Source organism: Patagioenas fasciata, chromosome 4 (assembly GCF_037038585.1).
Source record: "Patagioenas fasciata isolate bPatFas1 chromosome 4, bPatFas1.hap1, whole genome shotgun sequence".
NCBI classification, from domain to species: Eukaryota; Metazoa; Chordata; class Aves; order Columbiformes; family Columbidae; genus Patagioenas; species Patagioenas fasciata.
Window position 1 is genome coordinate 8762830 of NC_092523.1, and position 20505 is coordinate 8783334.

Consider the following 20505-nt stretch of genomic DNA (forward strand, 5'->3'; position numbering starts at 1 on the left):
ATACGTTTCGAATGCCGCTTCCTCATTGGCAGACCGGGGCTGCCGTTGAAATTTGAAATCCTGCGGCGGTGGTGGAGGGGGCGCTGCTCGGCTGTGGCTGCAGCTGTGGGGGAGTTTCCGCCAGCCAGGACCGGTGCATCGCCTTAGCTGAGCGTCTGCGGGCTTCAGCCGGCAGGTAGGGGTCCCTTGGGATGCACTTTTGAGTTTGGGTGTGAGAGGGATGAGGGGGGAGCTTGGGGTGGTGTGGGACTGAGTGGGGGAGCAGCCTCAGGGGCTCCCTCTGCGAGCTTGAGGGTGGTGTGGGGTTGGGGGAGCCCCTGTCGAGGAGTCTCACAGACACTTTCGTGAGCTTGGGACAAAAGACCTGTGCGGAACTTCTGTGAGTTTGGGGGTGAAGCGGCCCCGAGAGCTTTGGGGGTGATGGAAGGGCAGCTCAGGGGCTACCCTATGAGTTTGGGGGCGCGGTGGGGCTCGGGAGGGTCTTGAGAGCGTCTTTATGTGTTTTGAGAGGGATATGGGGCTGACAAGGACTTTAGGGTCTCTGAGTACGGGGTGAATGGACGAATACACGTCGGCACTTCTGAGGGTCTTGTGGGGCTATGGAGGCTCTGGCAGCTCAGGCGGCCGGGGGTTGTTGGGGGCACTCCGCTGAGTTTTGGGGTGGGTGATATGGGGCTGTCGTGACGTAGGAGCATTGGGGGGCTATGCAAGAGGAGGGTTGGGTGTATTTTTAAAAAAAAAAAAAAACAAAACCAAACAAACTTAAAGCATGGTTGGGGCAGCGATGGGCAGGGACCGTGCTTCCCTGGCCTTGCTTATTCTCCTATGCCCGGCCCGGAGGAGCCCCACACCGCTGGTCCCCGCCCCGGCTGCCTCTGACTCAGCCGGGAAGGTCAAGGCCATCTTTTGTTTCCATGCTACAAGCTATTTGGCCCCAAGCGCCTGCTCCGGGCGTTAACTAGGCCTCTGGGCTTCGATTTGCATCCTCTGTCTACGAAAGCTTGGCTTTGGCTAAAACTGCTGTGAATTCCCCTTCCTCAGACGCTCTGTTGAGAGTCGAGTGACTTCTGTAGTCAGGGGACATTCGTGATCGTGAAGGAGTCTGTTAACCAGAAGAGTGTTGATTTGTTCTGACTCGAGATATTTGCACTAAAAAAAAATATATATTTTTTATATATATATATATATATGTATAGCAGTAATCTCTGTGTCAGTTTGTATGGAAATATTTATAGTACATACTAACTTGCTCTGTGAGGAAGTACTCTGCATCTTAGCTGCTGGAGAAGTTTAAAAGTGTGATTAAGTAGAAAAATTCTATCTTTGTATGTTCAACAGCTCCGTTTGGTATTTGAGACCACGTTAGTGATTTGGATGTTATATGCCCCAGTGATCATTAAGTAGGTAGTGGCCATGAAACCCTTAATTTACAAGTTATAGCTACCCAAGCTTTAATTATCTGATGTCATTGAATTTATGTTCATTCTCAAACAGGATGACAAACTGCTGCTTGAGCCTGGATGAATATTATTCTAAAGCTAGGAGCAGTTTCATTTTTGTGAACTTGATTTGCCATACTGGGAAAACTTGCTGCCTTTCACAACACTTAATGCATTGGACACTGCTTTACAGAAAAATATGCCTTTAATAAAGCATCCCTTTCAATTGATCGCAGCTACTAGCAAATAAACTTGTGAAATAGAATTTAGATAAAATCTTGGTTGCAAATATTTTAAACAGATGCTGAAGTACTTTAGTGATTTAATTCTAGAAAGGAGTGGGGTGTGTGTTATTTTTAAGCCTCAATATCTAAAATGCTGGACAAACTTGGTGTATGTCTATGGTGTCAATTTACTGGGCATTTTAATGATCTGATTTAGCAATGGTGCACAAGTATTATAGCTCAGTGACAAACCTGAGGAATTCTCCAAATTAACCTCTCCTACTTAGGGGTTTTATTTTAAAGGTGTTGCCAACTTTTTCATGTCTTAGGCTTTGTTTCTAAAGTAATTACAGTAAACAACTATAGTCTGTAAAGATCCATTTGATCTTTTGTCTTGATTTTAGTTTGGAATGAAGGAAAGTAATGAAGTTCACTTCAAGTTCTACAAGATGTTAATATGAAAATACTTTATGTATAAAATAACTTGGGTTAAAGTATGAATATGATGAAGAATAAAGAAGGAATTAAAGAGCTAATACAGGCTTACTCTTGCTTCTGTAGCCATTGTTTGCATTCCATTGGTGATTAAAAGCACTGTTGTTGGGCTCACAGACAAAGCAGCTGAGTTCAGTGCAGAGTATAAAGCGAATTTTCCCATGAGGATTAATGTAAGAGTGGGGAAATTTGTGCAGAGACTTAAATACAGAAATTTGAATACATAAGGGCAATGAGATTAAAAATGTGACTTAAAGTTTTCAGTGGAAGTGTTCTTGTTACCTCTTTATGACAACTAAGACAATAATTTGAAATTCTCAGTTGATTTTTTCTGAATTAATCTTGACTGCATGGTGGAGGATGGAAAAACAAGCTAAGGCTTAGCTGTTTGATCAAATAAAGCATTTCAAATAATTTAGAATGGTTATCCATTGCAGAAAGCCCATGTCTCTCCTCCACTTGATGATACTGATTATCTTGCATAAGCAATATAATATAACACAAGTTATTATGAAAGAAATCCCCTTGTAAGCAGTTTGAAAGACAACTAGCTGTTTCTCAGGGGTCGTGTTGGATGGACGATGGTTATGCCTGGATCTTGTGTAATGTGCCTTCTGTGCTCTGGTCCTGTTTTGGGGTTTGTCTGTTTTAAAGAAACAGCAGTAGCATTACTGAGCAGTAATGTTAAACCTTTAATAACAGTAGAGGCTCCAGTGGGAATAAAAGGTAGACAGAGTTCAAATACCTTTACTGTACTGGCTTGCCTGGCATACTTGATGTGTTCTTTCTCTATTCCTAACTTATTTTTACCTGTAATCTTAGAGTCAAGTCCTTCACACTTGAAATACTAGTGAGATGAGATCAGCCTCCATGGTCCACTAAAGCTTACGCGTGTCCACTGTAAGAACAATATTTAAGAAATGCTTTTTTAATTCTTTTTTTTCCAATTTCTGTACCAATAATGTCTGTGCTGCGAAGGATTCTTAAGCACTATGTCTCTTACAAAAGCAGTATGTGCTCAAACAGGGCAGGAAAAAGCTGAGTAACTTTATTCAGGACTGTGATCCTAAAGACACCCTAACTAACTAACCAAATTTGTTGTTGCTGTTCAGTGAGGTGCAATGTAGCAATGAGACCACGTGAATAAAATAGAGAAATGATTGTCATCTGCCCCTTAGAAAAGCTGTAATTTTGGTTAGCTAGATGCCCTGTTAGGAGAGACATGACTCCAAGTCGATGGTGGCTTCAAGGGACTGGGAATGAAGAAATTTGCAAATGACAGAGATCCCTTTAAAGGATGGACAGCTTAATTAGTAAGGACATAATGTTAACTGTGGAAAGTGTAACAATTAACTTCTCAGGCCTTTCACAAAAGCAGAGGAGCCGTGCGGTGCTGCACTTAGATGCTTTTGGAGTCTTCTGAGATGCACGTTTTTGTATGAAGATTTTCAGTGTTAATCTTTGCTAGCCAGTGCCAGGCTTCCCACTACTTCGATTATCTGACAGTCCATCTGGCTGACCACACCCTCTCATTCATGCTGCCATGGTGTATGTGTTGATATTCTAGAATGAGTCTGCAGATTTTAAATGCAGAAAATGGAGAAAACGGAGGAAACGTCAATGATGATCTAACAGCGGAAGACTGTGGATTTTTCTTTGCACCTCCGGAACCTACAGGGAGACCTTCCATTCTACGCCTGTCCCAGAAAGAAAACTTGCCACCAAGAAGTGTGGCAAAAGCTATGAAGGTAAACTTTTGCTTTTGTATTGATTATATCATTTCTCCTTTGATCATTGCTGCATGTGCTATTTGAAGCTTGAAAATATTGTGGTGTTCATGTTCTTCCTTTTTTTCTTCCTACTTGCCCCTTTCTTAAAGGTAACTTTTCAAACTCCTCTAAGAGATCCTCAGACTCGAAAAATCTTAAGTCCTCCTATGACTGACAAACTTGATGCCACTTTCACACTTGATGATTGCGGTGATGCCTTGGTGGATGATCTTCTATCTGCATCCTTCGATGCTGAGTAAGTAACGTGTTCACTGCTAGTAGTATTAGCAATGTGGGGCATACTCAGGTTAATTTTTTTCCCCCATAAACCTGTCTAGTTAAAGTATAAGTTTGTATTTTATAACAAGATGTAAACTACATAAAAGGATCAAAATTAATGCTGACTTTGCACAAACGTTTTCAGATATAATTATTGTTACTTTTAAGAGTTTTATCTTGGTTGTAATATTGAATACTAAACTCAGTTTCTAATTCATCAGTAACTGATTTTGTAGAGATGACTTATAATATGGATAAACAGCTTAAGAGAAAAGAGATGCATTAGGCAGATAACACAAAACTTTCCTACAGTAAGGCTTTTATGTGACACTACAACTATTCTGAAGCTAAATATTAATGTCTTCTGTTGTATGTAGAGTATAGTTTTCTCTTTAGATTTTTCTCCTTAAGATATATCTTCTGAAAAGTTATCTTGAATTGACACCTTGAGTCAATGAATGTTAAGATTGAAGAAAATCTAGCAACACAAACTGCATATAACATCAATGTCAAGTACAAACAAGTTTGTGTGCGTTTATAGTCTAGCAGCCTGGGTCTCGAAGTGGCTCATGGTAGCTGTCTAGAGAAGAGCATGAAGTCTGCAGTGTCCCAGTTTGGGGTTTTGCAACTCTCCTTTACTAGAAATATTGTTACAATGGTAGAATAATATGGAATATTATAATGTTATTTAATAAGGCTCAATATGTGTTTTTCATTACTGACTCTTACATCTCTTTTTTTAAGCATATATAAACATCTGATATCTTTAATTCCCAGTGGCAAGAAATCTCAGATCTTAGCTTTGACTTCCGCAAGGAATACATCCTTTTCCTTGTTTTTAATTACCCAGTTACTTTCATTTGACCCCTATTCTTGTTTTTGGGGAAGGGGACAAGGGAGAAATATGGGAACATTTAAATGTTTGGCTGTTAACTTACATGCATACTCTAGTTTAGAAAAGTACTTCTGAGCTAGCCACTGCAATTTTTAAATGACTTAATAGCATTTATGGTTTTAGTTAGGACATAGTTATATATCAAGATATCGCTTTTACTGTACGTATTCTTTCTACTTTAAAATGTAAGGATCTGCTTGTAGCAAATAAGTGAAAGGACTGGGTGTTGCTGAGGGGTGTCACTTTTGGCTAGTCTCAATAAATTGAAGTTTCAAGCAGGTGTTTTGCTCTTGACTGGCATTTATCAGGTTAAAGACTGAAGGAGAAAGGGAGGGGCCAGAGCAGCTGAACAAGCCTGGGGCTGGGCTATTGCAGGGAAGAGGCACTCAGAGCTGGTGAGAAGAGCTTCCTGAACTTTTATCTCAGCCTTTGCTTTCGAGCTTATCAAAGTGGTGTCTTTAGTAAGTGACTTTTAATCATGTTCTGTTCTACGGCAGATATGGATGGCACATAGAAATAATAACTTCGTGAAGGGACAAAACAATGGGAGGAAATCCTGTTTCAGGAAGTAATGGCTTAACTCTCTGTAGTCTGAGGCTAAGACTTAGAAGTTGAGTAGAGTTTGGGGAAGTAACGTGGAGAGCAATAAATTGTAAAATACCTGCAGTAGTGAGTGCACAAACTTTCTTTAACCTGTTTCTTCTGCTAGAGAATCTTATTTGTCTCTTACTGGAGAAGTATTTTCTTGCATACTGCTTTGCTCTTCAGATCTGCTGTTGTACAGAGTTTAGAGTTCCTCAAGTCTAGGTTCTGTAGGCTATCATAGATTAGATTCTGTGCATTCTTTCAGGGGAAAAATATCTGCAGAGTGACCAAAGTAATCACTAGAATTGGAGAACCTGAATCATGACTCTGTTTGGTCCATAGACTTATGAGTCTGTCATGACTCACAGATGAATCTATTTGAAAATGTAGTACTAGTTGTGCTTGTTGTTAATAACTCTTCCTAAGCAATCTGAATTTCACAGTCAAGTGAAATAGAGGTGTCCATGTGCTGTAGTAAGTAAAACAGGCTCCAGTGATGACTGGTGTATAGTATCTGAGGTAATATACCTGTGTAGAACAGGTAGCTTAAGAATACTGACTAGTTTAAAGGATTGATCTCTGTGTACCAGAGTTCGTAACTTCTGACTGTTAAGGTGGCAACTGAATTCTTGCTGTATGATAATCTTTTGCTGTCAGCTGCCTTAAGTCTCAAAAAAATTGGATTACTCTGAGCATACAAAGCTACTTGTGCAAATGTATTTCTAAAGATGATTTTGAAGGATGTCTTAAAAATAGCTATAGCATGGGTGACCTTACTTTTTTTTGAATGCAGCACATGTCAACAAAAGACTGAAGCTGAAGCAAATAATACAGTGAAAAATACACAAATGCCAGAGAAGGTCAGTGCGGCTCCTTACCCAGATGATGAGATGCCAGTGAAGAGTCGAGGTTCCTACAATCTCGATTTTGATAACTTAAATGACATCAATCCCTTTCAAAGTTCAGCGCAGTTGCAGAATTCTCCTGTAAATCTAAGAAAGTCTTCTGCAAGAGCATCTAGCATCCCTGAAAAAGCTGCTGAAAAAAGTAGAGAGTCTCTTCTGGATGATACAGCTTTTGCCTCAAGCACAGCGAGTACAGAGTGCTCAGGTGAAGAGGAGACTACTATTTTCCCTGGAAAAGAACCTGTATTGAAAGAGCTGGAGTCCAACAAATCCAAGCTATCTCCTGAGCAAGCAATCGGTGGCTCTGTGCAGGATGTGAAGTCTGTTTCCACAGGTGTGAGCCAAATCGATAGTTCAGTGGGATTAACAGAAGTACCTACACCTCCTCTACAGTTATCTGGCAGCTTAGGTCCCAGTGGTTCTGATGTAACTGATTCTCATAAAACTAGCGAATCGAAGCCTGATAATGTTTCAGTAGCAGAAAAAGCCTCTGCAGAAGAGTCAAAGCCTGTGGAAGAGGCAGCTGTCTCCAAAGGGGAACCTGCAGAAAAGCCTGGTGTTACCAAGGCTGGACCAGTAAAACTGGAATTTGACTTTGATAATACCACTGCTAGAAAGCCACCTCCGAAGAGACTAGGTAAAAGACCTGGAATTAAGCCACCTTCCAAAAAAGCTCCTATTAACAAAACAAAAACAGAGAATACTGAAGTGCAAAATAAAAGTAATGTGGACGATGAAATCCCTGTTCCCAAATCATCTTATAAGTTTGACTGGGACAAATGTGATGATCCGAACTTTAATCCGTTTGGAGGAGGCTCTAAAATTTCCAGCTCACCCAAGTGTTCTAAACCTAGCCCTCAGGAAGGTCACCTGCAGGAGGAGCAGGACAGGACATCATCAAGAAGAGAGCCTCTTCCAGGGGCGCAGGATAGCATGACAAGTATCTGTGAAACTCTTGAAACTCCTGGAAGTCTGTAAGTAAATCTATATCTGAATGTAGAAGCACCTTGAACTAATGTGAGGAAAAGATAGTTAAACGATATCTCTAACTAGTTGATTCCTACCTCCTTGTCTTCCTCTGAGGTTGTCTCTGTTGTGCATTGTAACCTTTAACAACGCCTTGCAACAGCAGAAATCTCCTTGGGGAAAGCATCCTGAGATGGCTAGCTTTGGGCAAAGGGTGTTCTTAAACCTGGTGAAATGGGAGGCAACAGGCATATACGGGAAGAGCATTAGTACTTTGATCAAGTGGTTCTTTCCCAAATTCTCCAAGATTAGAGTAAAATATGGAGAATTGCGTGACTGCTGCTGCCTTAAAAATCCACCACCACAAACCAAATCAGCGCCAGGTAAGTAGGCAGCAGACTTGCACATCATGCAGCACCTGAAGGGAGTAGGCAGTTGTCTTTGCGTAGTGTCCTGGCTAAACTGAGGAGCTGTTGCTTCCTTGCATGTCTTCTGTGCCTGAATGCATCTCCAATAAAAAAGGCTTGTCACTAAAGTTGCATTTGTTTTTTGGTACCACGTAGAACTTTTTGAGAATGGGAGATGTTGTGTTGCCTTTCCTAGAAAGACTAACTATTAAAATGTCAGCATTGCTATAGATAGCTAAGTGCTTATCAGAACTAGACTGGTACAAGATGTTCATTTGACAAAACATTTGCTTTCTTGATCCCTGTGTATCATGATCAGCTGCCCTTTACCAGGGCGAAAAGTTAAGTTTGTGCTGTCAGCAGTAGCTAAAGTATTGGACTTCTCTAATGAAGTTCTGTACTTTATACCAAGAATCACTGCATTACTTTGGAAAGAGTGGCAGGCTGCTATTAATTCTGTTCTTAATTAAATGAGAAGCCAATCTTTAATTAAAATAATGGTCTTAACAAATGGAAATAAGACAACAGTGTTAAGCAAATAGGAATAAGTGATACTGCTGTGACTTTCTGCTTCCCAGATAGCACTGCTCCCGATGGAGGGAGAACTTTCTGTTGCTTAAGTTGTCAAGACTCTGAATTTATATCACCACCCTCCTTAGAGCTTTCTGTACTGTGGCAGTAGAAACTCTGAAATAAACTTACTTTGTTCAATGCTTCAATGTATCTGGTAAACAAAATTCAGGACTATCTGTGTGACTTGAATTTTTTTTATTTGCTTTAGGGAAGTCAGTAAACAGGCTGTGGTAGAAGACAAGCTGAGAACTCAAGATGACGGGCCAGAAGTTGGGGCAGAAGCTGCACCTCTAGGACAGGTAGACATGGTGAGGTATAGGAAAGATAACCAGTTCTTACCAAATTGTTCCATGAAAGAGTTCTTTCACTTAACCTGTCAAACTCCTGTTTGGTATTTTGTCTAAGAATGTGTGTTTTCATGTGTCTTCAGCATCTCTAGAATGAATATCAACTGTACAGACTTGTCTTTTGAAGGTAACATCAGAGACAGCCAAATTGGTACCTTGGTATTTAGTGTCTTTTTTGATCAGGAATCATATATAATTACAAACATAGGGGTGTGGACTCTAAAAAATGTCTCCTGTATAATATGAGCTGTTGGTAGTTTAGTTTCTGTGCCTGGGAACTCCTGGTTTATTGTGCTGACTAGCCATAATAAACTGAATGCCCAGCTAGTTTGTGACGAACCAATCGTTATTGCGATTGTTTTCATTGTATTTAAATCACTATTTGAACAGTAAAAAGTATTGTGTTTTCTCATCAGGAGAAGCAAAAGAGGCTGTCTAGAATGTCTCCAGCTAGTGTCCCCTCCCAAGATAATTTGGTTTCTGCTGACAGTGGAGAAAAGTTGGTGTCTGCAGGTGAAAATAAACCTACTTCCCACAGAACTGAAGTAACAGCAGATGAGCAGACAGCAAGCACTGAACCTGTGGAAATCTTCAGACCATCATCAGAAGGTAAGGACATTTCTTTAGAACAGTCTGAAAGTATATTGTTACAGTAACCTCTGTGTATGTACTTCTCTACTTAGATTCTGGTATGGATTCTTGTTTTTTGGCTCTTTTTTTGGTCTTCTGAAAGGACTGTAAAACCCACCCTGACTGGCAGGGGTGGGAAATGTACTTAAGCTTATTTCTAACTTTTGCTGGATTAAGTTAAATTCAAAGCTGGCTGTTGGTGTTCAGTTGCCTGGAAGGATGAAATTTAGGCTGGTACAGAATGTTTTTAGAGTTTCATTGGCAGCTTTCTGTGCTGAAAAAATGCTCCCTTAAAATCACTTCTGCTATTAAGGAAACAGTGTATTGAGAAATAGCTATTTTGTTGTTCAAATCTGAGCTGTCTGGTAATGTTAATGGCGAGATTGCCCATCTTACTCTTCTATGAACGTGCTTGCTACTTTAACCATAGAACAACAGAAGTTCCTCAACTGTGTGTTAAATTCATGTGTTTTTACAAGTATGTGAGGACAAATGGAAACTGTAAGTTCATTTAGCTTAGAAGTTTTGCCTGACTTTTTTTAATTTTACTTTTTTCATGTCAAGATAAAAATAGAATATTTTTAGCAAATGTAAAACTAGAACTCGTTATGTGGGAGCAGGGGTTTGTTTTATACAGATCTGTTTCTGTCTGTGGGTGCATCACTCTGAGATAATATGACAATATTGCATCTTCACTGTATCATTTCCTTCTTTTCCAGTTCTAGGAATGGGCATAGAAATAGACTATCTGGAACAGTTTGGGTCTTCATCAGTAAGTATGACATTGAAATGTTTTGTTTACCTCCCTGGCAGAGGGAAGAGGAAAGGAAAATGAAACTGTCAAGCCTGAAATGTTTTTGTGAAATAACTTCACTTTGAACTTGCCCCCAGAAATACAGGTTCTATTCCAAAGGAATGTGTCTACAAGGCTGGACAGAGGGTGGTGGTCGAAGGAACAGTCATAAGCAATTCTGCTAAGGATCAGAGGTCTTATGCTTTCATTTTGCAAACGTGCTATTTTTCTTTAATAGGGGTGAAACTGAGATGGATGACATTTCACCTCTCTGGTTGCCAAAACTGCAAGAACATAATGCTTTGAAAGTGCAGGATCATTGTTTTGAAAATATTTCTTTTGTTTTATGGGCAGTTGCAGGAAATCTGTCTCTAAAATGGGCATGTCATGTTCTAATCAGTTCAACTTACTTATTCTTTCTCCTACTTTGGTCCAGAGTAGGAGAGGTTCTGAATTTACAATGAATATGCTGAACTGAAATTGTTTTTTGGTCGTGCTGTTTTTGTTCTTGTTGTATGAGCAAAGACAAAGAATGACATGCACTGCTTGTTTGGCTTACAATACTATCTTTCCCTTTCAGTGTCTTCTGCTGGTTTTGAGTAGTTCATGAATATTTGCCCTTTTGGTTTTGTCTGTGAGCAGATGGAGTTCACTTGATATTACATAAGGACTTAAATGTGTGGACACAGAGTTCTCTTATGTAATTTTTCCTCCTGAGAACAATGCTCTGGCCACTGAAGAATAGGCTCACCCTCTCTCCAGAGGATTATTTGTGTGTGTGTGTGTGCGTGTGCGATGTGTGTGGTGTGCTACGAAGCAGCAGGTCTGCCAGTTTATGCCTCTTTACCCTCAGTTCAAGGAGTCTGCCTTGAGGAAACAGTCGCTGTATTTGAAGTTTGACCCTCTGTTGAGAGACAGTCCGAGAAAACTGATTTCTGGTACTACTGAAACAAACATGAATGTCATGACAGCTCCACATCAGTGTGGGTAGGTATTGACTTAGTCTAGGCTCTAGTACAAAGCTTTACAAAGAAAGGCAGTGCTTGAATGTAATGGTGTATGTTTGTTCATTTTCAGACCTGTTGCTAATGTAAATAAATTACTTGAGGAAACTGAAAAGCCTGCAGCAAGTCTTCAAAATGAAGAAAAACCAAAAGGCCTAGATCTCTTGGGAACATTTACAGCTCCTGTAAGGGCATCTGGAGTGGTATTTGGTTTCATATTGATATTTTGGGAAGGGGATTGGGCTAGGTTCTGGATTATGTGGATGTTCTAAGGATCACTTATTTAAATAATGCTTATCTAAACTGTTATCTTAAACAAGTTGGATACTCACTTATATGAAAGTTGAACTTTTTGGTGTACTTAATTTTATTAAGAATTAAAAATCTTTCTTGTGGAAACTGGTGACATTGCACATGGTCTAGGAGATTTTTTGAGCTCTTTTTAAGAATCCTTCAATCAAGAAGTCTTTCTTGCAGCTGAAGCCACAATTTTAATTGCACCGCTGGGATAAAAAGCACTTCTTTTGATTAAACTTGGTGCTCTACAGTTTAAGGGTTATAGTTTGAACAGCCTTTTATCAACAGATCTGCCCATAGCAGTTCCTCCTGAAATGGTGCTTTTTTCCTGGTGGGGAACAGTGTGGTGTCTTCTGCTTTGTTTCTGTTGGCTATAATTGGTGGATAGCAGTTTCTGTTACACCTTAAAGATAACTACATGGTTTGAGAATATATCTACAAAGTAAAAAAGTTATGGTAACGAAGTCATGGAGGTATTTTGGGTGTTAAGTAAAATATGTTGACTTAGTGTTGATTAACTTACATACAACTAATCAATGGCATGAAAATTGGAATCTATTGAATCTCCACTTTTTTTTTCCCCTCTTCACAGGACTCAGAACCCCTTATTCCAGACTCACTGACTAGTGACATTTCTCAGCTCCCTTTTGCTGCTTCCACAAACGCTGCAGTGGATGCTATTATAGATGTGCTAAAATATAGCCAAAAAGACATGGATGCAGCTGTTGAACTGGTTAAGAGAGAGGTATGGTGACCCTTCCAAAGCAGAACTTTTTGCAGCTTTGAAAGTCACTTGTGTTTAGATTATCTGGTATAGATATCTATACTTGGTAATTCTTTCTATTGTACTTGACATAAACATCTCATTCTGAAAAGCTTGCTGTGTGCTTGATAGGAGCAGTATGTATAGAACTCTTCAGAGCTAATATCTCAGGAAATGTGGTAAATTTCACTGTTAGTCAGGTTCTGCCTTAGAAGTGATCAGTATTAAAAGGCATCTGTTACCTGATGCTTTTAGGCTTAATATCAGTGATCTGAATGCTTTTTATTAGACCAGGTGGGAAATACCTCTTCTTAGCAATGGGAAAGACTTCTTACACAATTATTTCCTTAAAACAAGATAAAACTGTAATGCTAAGTCAATGCAGTGATGTCTTTGTTTTCCCTCTGGAATGGGGAGGCACAACAGTATGTCCAGCTGATAAAATAAAAGTGAGGTCTGGAGGAGAAAAACATGAGAAGCAGTTAGTGGGATTTTAAGCATATTCTGTAACTATATCACTACAGAAATGCTGTTGAACACCCACCTTTTTACTGATGGAAGAAGATTTATGTATCCACTCACTTCAAAAAGAAGAATACTTGATTTGTTATGGCTTCTGGGTTATATAACCTTACAAATACTAAATAACTTAAGAGAGGTAATTAAGCATAAGTGTCCTTACAGCTAATCATGTCACTTCAAAATTACCTTCAGGAGAACATGGAGCATTCAAAAGTCCTGACTAGCTCTGCTGCAGGCAGTGATGCTAAGGACACCAGACAAAGATGACCTGTGGTTATTTGCTTCCACTTAGAAAAACCAGTGTCTTTGTACCCTAGGAGTAACTTTTGCTTGCTGTCATTTAGGAGGACACTTTTAGCCAGCATATTGTCTAACCCAGGAAAACAAATGCAGCTTTGACAGGACAGTTCTTAGTGCATTGATCTAAAATGAAGAATTTATATAATAACAGGGGGTAACCTTGTAATATCTTAAAATTGGGGCTTGAATCTCTCATTTCAGAGATGTATTTTAAACATGACAACGTAGTTGTAGCAAGACAGGTGTGACTGGATGATTCCAGCTCTGTGTCATATAAACACATAAAAATGCTTGGAATTACTATATTAACATTAAAGGAAGACAAATTTTCAAATGACTTTTTGTTGACAGGACTCAAGAGTGAGAGGAAAGGAAAAAAACCTCATTGTTTCCCTTCTAGGCAAATGCAGCACTTCAGGGGAGCATGTATTGTTTTTTTGGGTCTACTGAACAACTTCTGAGTTTGCAAATGAAAGTTTCTAGCCACTTTCCATCTTCACCCATTTTTGGTCTTGTAACATTTATTTCTAGCCTAATAATTGTTAATTCTTTATATTTTGGTACGTTCTTTTTTTCACATCTGCCTCCCTTCCTGACATCTGAAATATTACAATACATTTAAAACTAGCTTTCTCAAAGAAATACTAAAAAAATCAGTGTATTACAGTATACTGTGCGACTTTGGGGTGGAATCACCAGTAATCACGTTGTGTTGTTAAAAATTCCAGGTGGTTTTATATATTTTGGGCTTCTTACTGAAGGCCTCACACAGTGCAGTCAAATATCAGTGTTAAGGTTCTTAACAGAAACTCCAAGACAACATTAATTTATGGAGTTTGCACAAAGCATTTAGCAAAGAGTGCTTATGCTGCTTAATGTTACCATTCAGCTGATGTGAAATAGGTGTGGTTATTCTTAAATGAACTGAAGCATCTTTACATTTGGAAACATAGGGAAGGATGAAGTGTTGAGTATAAATTATTCCAAACAGCAAATTGATCTTGACTAGAGTACACTTCTATTATTTGTACTTTCCTCTATTAAGATTAGCAGATTTTTGTGGTTTATTTTGCCTGCCTTGTAAATACACGTCACCTGAGATGATATTAGTTCTTGAGGGAACATAGCTGCCCAAGGAATTATGATCTACATATAGGATGGTTAAGAGTAGCCAAGAGGTTGACTGAGGTGGTTCCAATCTTACTCTTTAAAAAGAGATATTGGTAACACTGAGTGGGAATCATGCATATAAAAATCTGCATATCAATCCGCATCTTATTTTACTCATATTTGTAATGAAACACTTAATTTTGATTCTGTTAAGCAGTTAGAATGTAGCACTCTGTATCAAGTTATAAGTATTCCTAAGCTGCCATTCAGACTGTTCTGAGTATCAAATCTTGTATCTCTTCCCATGCAAGAAATAAAGGTTTACTTTTTCCCTCAAAGGTTCAAGAGAAACAGTTGGAGACTCAAGAATGGAAAAGGAAGTATGATGTGCTTCATATGGAATACAAGGAAATGGGGTACGAATACGTCCTGATTTTTATATCAGCTTATTTACTCAAGCAACTTTTTCTAACTTACATTCAACATTTTTTTCATGTTTTTTAGAAAAATAGTTGCTGAGTTCGAAAGTACAATAACACAAATGATGGGTAAGTTCCACATTTATACTTTGAATAGTTTGAGGCCAGTGGCGCATGCTTAACCTCGGGTTACTAACTGAAGTTAATCTTTCACTTCTGATGGCATAAATATTTCAAGTGCTTCCAGGGTGAGTGTAAGGTTTCAGACAACAGTAGTTATTACACTTTTATGCATATTCATACAGATGTGATGTCGCTTGGTGGGTAATGATGACTTCCTGAATCAGGCGTGAACACATCTTTTTCTTATTCTCCAGTGGAGTGTGAGCTGTTGGTTTATTAAAACTGGCAGATTGTTGTCTGTACCTTGTGTTTAACTGATTATCTGACCTCATTTCAGTGATAAGATGTCAATAGAAGCTCTTGCTGGACACATCTGGCCTTTACTTCAACTTCAAAGCTAGGAAGATATTAAATGCAACTCTTGTTGTATAGGTAGATTCTCCAAGTTCAAAGCTTGAATAGCCTAATCTGTGCCTTGCTTAAATTTAGTTCTTTAAGGAGACTGAATATTAGGTCAGCTTTTTTGTGCTTCTTTAAGCCTGTGGGAAGCATAGCTCAGGTGTCCTAACAAAACTGTCCTGAAAGAGTTTGCTGTGCTAGTTTGGCTTGTTATGCCAGACTTCTCTGGATCTTTCAGCTATTGTGTATATCTAATGAAAAATATTTTTTTATTCCTTTTATCACAACACTTGGGGCTTCTGTTATGGTAAACTTGGGTGTAATATTTTGACTACATAGCAGGAAAAAGAATGGTTTGGCAAGCACCTTATAACTGGTTTTTAACGGCTTTAGGGAGCATTATGCTCCTCTGAAACTCTTTGCATTATCTGAAGACTTATGCATGATGAAACCCTTTTTCTGCTTAAGAGGAAGAATTGAAGGTGTAGGAGTTATCTGTCCATACTATGGAACTAGTTTTCTGCTAATGTAATAACTATCATGAGTGTAACCCTGTGAACTCCACTTTCTTTAGAGGATGCTCAGAAGCAGAAGGAATTTTCAAAGAAAGAAATGCAGAGGATGGTGGAAGAGAAGCAACAAGTCATTTCAGATCTCAACTCTATGGAGAAATCTTTCTCTGAACTCTTCAAACGATTTGAAAAACAGAAAGAAGTGCTAGAGGGTTACCGCAAAGTAAGATGTTATAACACAAATAATATCCTTCCAAGATAGATGAAACTTGGTGGAGAGGTAATGATGGATTACTAGAGCAGCCATTAATTAACTAGTATAGGCACTACCTGTAAAACCAGGTGCTAAGTTGTTTATTTAAAGCTTTAAAAAAATTACTGGTTTGTTGTGTTTAGTTGCTGGCTTAAAGTATGATAATGATCTCTCTGTTAGAAGCCAAAGTTTCTTCAAACAGAAGAATAAGCTGTTTCTTGCTGCAGGCATATCACTTTTCTGTTAATCATAGAGACAGACTCTCATGTTGTGACTGCTGTGTAAGGGCAACTTGTTTCCACTACATCATGTGGAATGGAGGCTAAAGAGGATTTGCTAATGCAAGTCAAAATGCTAATAGTTTATTTGGTGTTCTGTAGCTAAAAACAAACACACACACACCACACCACCAAAAAAAACCCCACAAACAAAAACGGAACAAAAATCCCCCAATCTTGGTAACATCAGGCCTTCATTCTGTAGTGTCCCTCAGAGACTAGAGGAATGAAGCTAAAGAGCAGCATAAGCTATAGTTTCTTATTGCATGAAATGCATAAAACTTGATTCAGTAGTGTTTGAAAAAAATGCCTTCAGACTTTTCCCTTTGGTTATCCTTTAATGTCCTTTATTTACTCAAGCTTAGAACTAACCTGTTACAAGTTTTGTGGTAGTCTAGGTTTGAGAAACAGGCATAATGTCTGTGTTACGAGTTAAGTTTTTGCCTTCCTACCACATGTCAGCCTTCCTACATCTTGTGTCCCTTCCTTCTCTCCACCTGAAATTCAGGAACCCTTTCCTTAGCACAGAGTTGCTCAACTCAAGAGCTGGAGTTAGCAGAGTTTTAGCACTTACTTCAAACAGTTCCGACTTGTTAATAGCTAATAAAATAAAGTGTCATAGTGTCTGTACTGAGGTAACTTTCTTGCTGTTAACATTGGGTTCATTTATGTCAGGGTCCAAAGCCTGTTTGCTACTAAGTAAACAGTGTATTGGGAGGGACATAAGGTGAATAAATCTGTTTGCAAAGCTAGGAATTGTAAGGGGGGACCTTTAGTCCTTGTGTAGGTCTGTGGGGCTTCACAGTTATTCTTGTTACTCTTATGAGCAAATATTACTGTTTCAGTGTAGTCAAACATCCCATTTGTGGAGTGGAGAGATTCTTCCATCTACTAGCATATAAAAAACTAACCAAGTTTCTTGGTTCTGAGACAGAATGAAGAAGCTCTGAAAAAATGTGCTGAAGAATACCTGGCTAGAATTAAAAAAGAGGAGCAGAGATATCAGGCATTAAAGGCACATGCTGAAGAAAAGCTGCATCAGTAAGTACCATGTCAAGAAGCCAGGTGCTGGGAGTGAAATATATATCACAGTTACTGCAAGATGTTATTAACTTTTAGCAAAACTTGGCTGAAAATGTTGTTATCTTGGGGCTTCATCCAAAGTACAAGCATCTAGTGTGATTCTGTGAGCAATTTTGCTGTGCTGTCTGAAGGGAATGTAAACACCATCTTGCTTCCATTTCAGAGCAAATGAGGAAATTGCCCAGGTACGAAGCAAAGCAAAAGCAGAGACTGCAGCGCTGCAAGCCAGTCTCCGCAAAGAGCAAATGAGGATCCAGTCTTTAGAGACGAGCCTTGAACAAAAGGTTAGTCAAAATGCCATGGGTGGGTGTCTTCAAGCTGTTGCCTTAGATTAGGTCAAGAATTACTTTGTACCAGTGCCATAGAAATGGCCATGCTAAGTGTGCTTGTTTTATTGGTTTCTATCCTGGCAGGCTTTGAGAAATAGGCATTGAAACTTAAGGCACAACTCTGTCGACTTATCTGTATGTTTAGATTTTTTTTTTGGAGCAAAAGGTTTGTTCCCGTAGGTGGGTCACAGAAGTGATCAATCCAGGCTCCTGTGTCAGGATGTTGTCTGAGCTGCTGTAGGAGATGGTGATCTGAAACTTAAACATGCCCCAGAGCAGAATCTGGGGATGAATCTTGAATAACTGTCTGGTTCAGCATGTTCATAACCTCGATTTGTAAGCTATTAGCACTAATACAGACTTCGTATTGACTGAACTCTTTCAATATCATTTAGGGCATTAGTCCTTGTATTTGATATTTTATATAACAACAGTCTTAGAGTGTCTTGTAAAAGCATATCAGTCTCCTTTTTTAGAAACCTTCAAAGAAAAGCTTTTGGAGAGTTAAGAGTCATATTGCTGGAAATGCATGCTAGGGGTTCTACTGCATCATGGTTGTATCCTTGCCAGTGTTGAGGATTCAGAAATAGATAATACAGACGTTCGTGTTAGGGAAAAGTCCAGTATTTGTATTTGTGTTAGTCTTCAGCTTATGGTTAAGGTTTGTATAGCTGAGGAAAAAGTGGCCTGTAACTGGAGAGATGAGACAAGTCATTTAATGCAGAACTAGTTTTGTTACTGTTACAGGTACTGTAATAGTTATGTTAAACACTTTTATTAAAATGGTTTGACCATATAAGGAATTATAACAAACTGGAAGTTATTGCCACATGTCAGTAAAAGCATCAAAGCAGCATGCTGCACAATTGAATGTCTCAAAGATGGAAATCTAAACTGTTACTGTCTTGAATTTCAGTGCATCAAACAGGCTTTGAGTCCAAATAGTGTTATTTCCCTAGATCAATTGGTCTTCACATCATGGGAAAATCTGTGGAAGAAGTAGAAACTGTATAGTGGACTATGACTCATTTCCTAAGGCATCTGAGGCTGTCGGGTGACCTTTACGAAGTATCGTGTCCTTTAGAGTAAAAGTGCAGGAGTCATTAGCATGTAAATGGACTTTCTGTCCCACATGTTGGAAGACATGAGTTGTGACTCAGCTGACTACACGGATGTAGCATAGCTTACGCATACCTCAGACTCACTGCTTTTTTTTTCTCCTGTCTCAACAGACTAAAGAAAACGATGAACTAACGAAGATCTGTGATGATTTGATCTCGAAGCTGGCTAAAAATTGATAGCTTAACTGTCTTGTAAATATGTCTAGTTTCTCTTCCTGTCTTGTGTGTTCACTCACTTTTTAAATTGTTTATGTGGGAAAGAAATAAAACTCTTGATTTGCACTGGTCTTGTGTGTTATTTGCTCTATCTTTTGCAGGAAACGTTGAATTTAGGTTCAGTTGCTGCTTCCAGTAGGTGGCAATGTCGTGCATAATGTTTTCACATGTTGCTCAAAGGAAGAACTTCTAACAGTCTCACCCTGGGCATTTTCCCTGTTGAAGAACACCAGGGTTATGTGCTTTGCTGGTGAGGGTCAGCATGGGCTATGTCACTTATTTTGTACTTCCTGCTGTCTCGCTTGAAACATTCCAGAAGTACAAGATTATAACAAGATTTGACCTGTCACAAATGCTATAAAGTATTTAGTGATGGGAAAAAAAAAAAGCAACTTTGTTTTTTGAGAGGAGCTGGCATGATTCCTTTTCTGCAGGCAAGCTGAGCAGAGCGCTGAATAGCAGGGCAGATCACTTGCTACTCTGTCTCCAGGATTTTTTTCATATCCTTAGTCTGTCTGATGCTCTTGACTTTCCAGTCACCACTTGAAAATTCCCTTCTGCTTCCCTGCAGTGGAAAGCCTTGAGAGATGTAGGCTGCAGGTCACAAGTTAAGTCAGCTTTAATTAGGGCTATAGCAGACATCTTGGATAAGCTGTTATTACCTTACAGATGTTAACAGGATTGTCTCATTACAAGCTACAGCTTTTTATTTCTGATATTACTGTAAAGGGGCCCTTTTCATATAAGGGTAGTTTGCCAGGGCAGATGGAAATATGAGTAGCAGTGCTTAGGAGTTGAGGGATTACTCTGTGTTTGGGTATTAGTGCTCAGTGTTCTGTGTATTGGCAACTGTGTAGCAGGAATACCCCATAGTGCAGAACAGGTCTACAGTTGATTAACACGCTTCAAGTTGTTGGTATGTGGGGTTTTATTTGTGGTTTCTGCACCAACCTGAGCGTGTCAGTATGACAATATTGAATGCCTGGCTCCAGAAGTTGTGCTGCTGTATGTTTTATTTAACTTGTACCTTAGGAAAGTACCAGATAGTAACAGAGGAAAAAAATCAGTCATGTAACAGAGTGCATGAAAGCAAAGTTTGCTCCCTGCCTGAATTCCAAAGAGCAGGAATTACTCCAGACAATCTTGGGATGTTCCTTTGATTATAGACTAAACAATAAATGGGAGATACCTTGTATTTGGTAAGATTTTTGAACTGTCTTGCTCACCTGTGTCTTAATCATGGCAAGTGATCTCTATTGAAGTCCTCAAGGAGTACTGAGGCTGCAGATTGTTAGCGTACATGACATAAGGTTCAGCATACAGCCAAAGGCTGGACCTGCTTGTTCCTCTGTGGTGTTGGATCATCTCAGTGGTGTGATGAGCCAGACAAGCTGCTCTAAGGGAAAGGGTGTTGACTGGACAAAACTGCTGTTTTGCAGTGAGTCAGTGTGGTGGGCAGGTTTACTTTG

The 20505-nt window shown here is 39.3% G+C and overlaps 1 protein-coding gene across 3 annotated transcripts; it reads left to right on the forward strand.

Annotated features, from left to right (window-relative positions):
* Positions 1–51: 51 nt before the first annotated feature.
* Positions 52–19102, forward strand: TACC3 (transforming acidic coiled-coil containing protein 3). Of its 3 annotated transcripts, none has more exons than XM_065837110.2 (16): positions 52–175; positions 3726–3906; positions 4038–4183; positions 6480–7565; positions 8746–8845; positions 9301–9493; positions 10234–10286; positions 11161–11294; positions 11385–11496; positions 12201–12353; positions 14643–14719; positions 14808–14851; positions 15819–15979; positions 17222–17328; positions 17534–17654; positions 18932–19102. In XM_065837110.2, the coding sequence occupies exons 2-16, from the start codon at positions 3727–3729 to the stop codon at positions 18995–18997; spliced, it is 2733 nt and encodes a 910-aa protein (XP_065693182.1). In that variant the 5' UTR covers positions 52–175; position 3726; the 3' UTR covers positions 18998–19102. The 3 variants fall into 3 exon arrangements, with proteins under 3 accessions (XP_065693182.1, XP_065693183.1, XP_065693184.1); XM_065837111.2 differs by having other exon boundaries at positions 8746–8836; XM_065837112.2 differs by lacking the exons at positions 52–175; positions 3726–3906; positions 4038–4183 and adding an exon at positions 5452–5562.
* Positions 19103–20505: the final 1403 nt, after the last annotated feature.

Bases quoted from the DNA above. Each gene is read 5' to 3' on its own strand.
- TACC3 (XM_065837110.2), top strand. From the start codon at position 3,727: ATGAGTCTGCAGATTTTAAATGCAGAAAATGGAGAAAACGGAGGAAAC. The intron at 4,184-6,479 runs GTAAGTAACGTG...TTTTGAATGCAG, and splicing joins TCTGCATCCTTCGATGCTGA to CACATGTCAACAAAAGACTG. The intron at 11,295-11,384 runs GTAGGTATTGAC...GTTCATTTTCAG, and splicing joins ACAGCTCCACATCAGTGTGG to ACCTGTTGCTAATGTAAATA.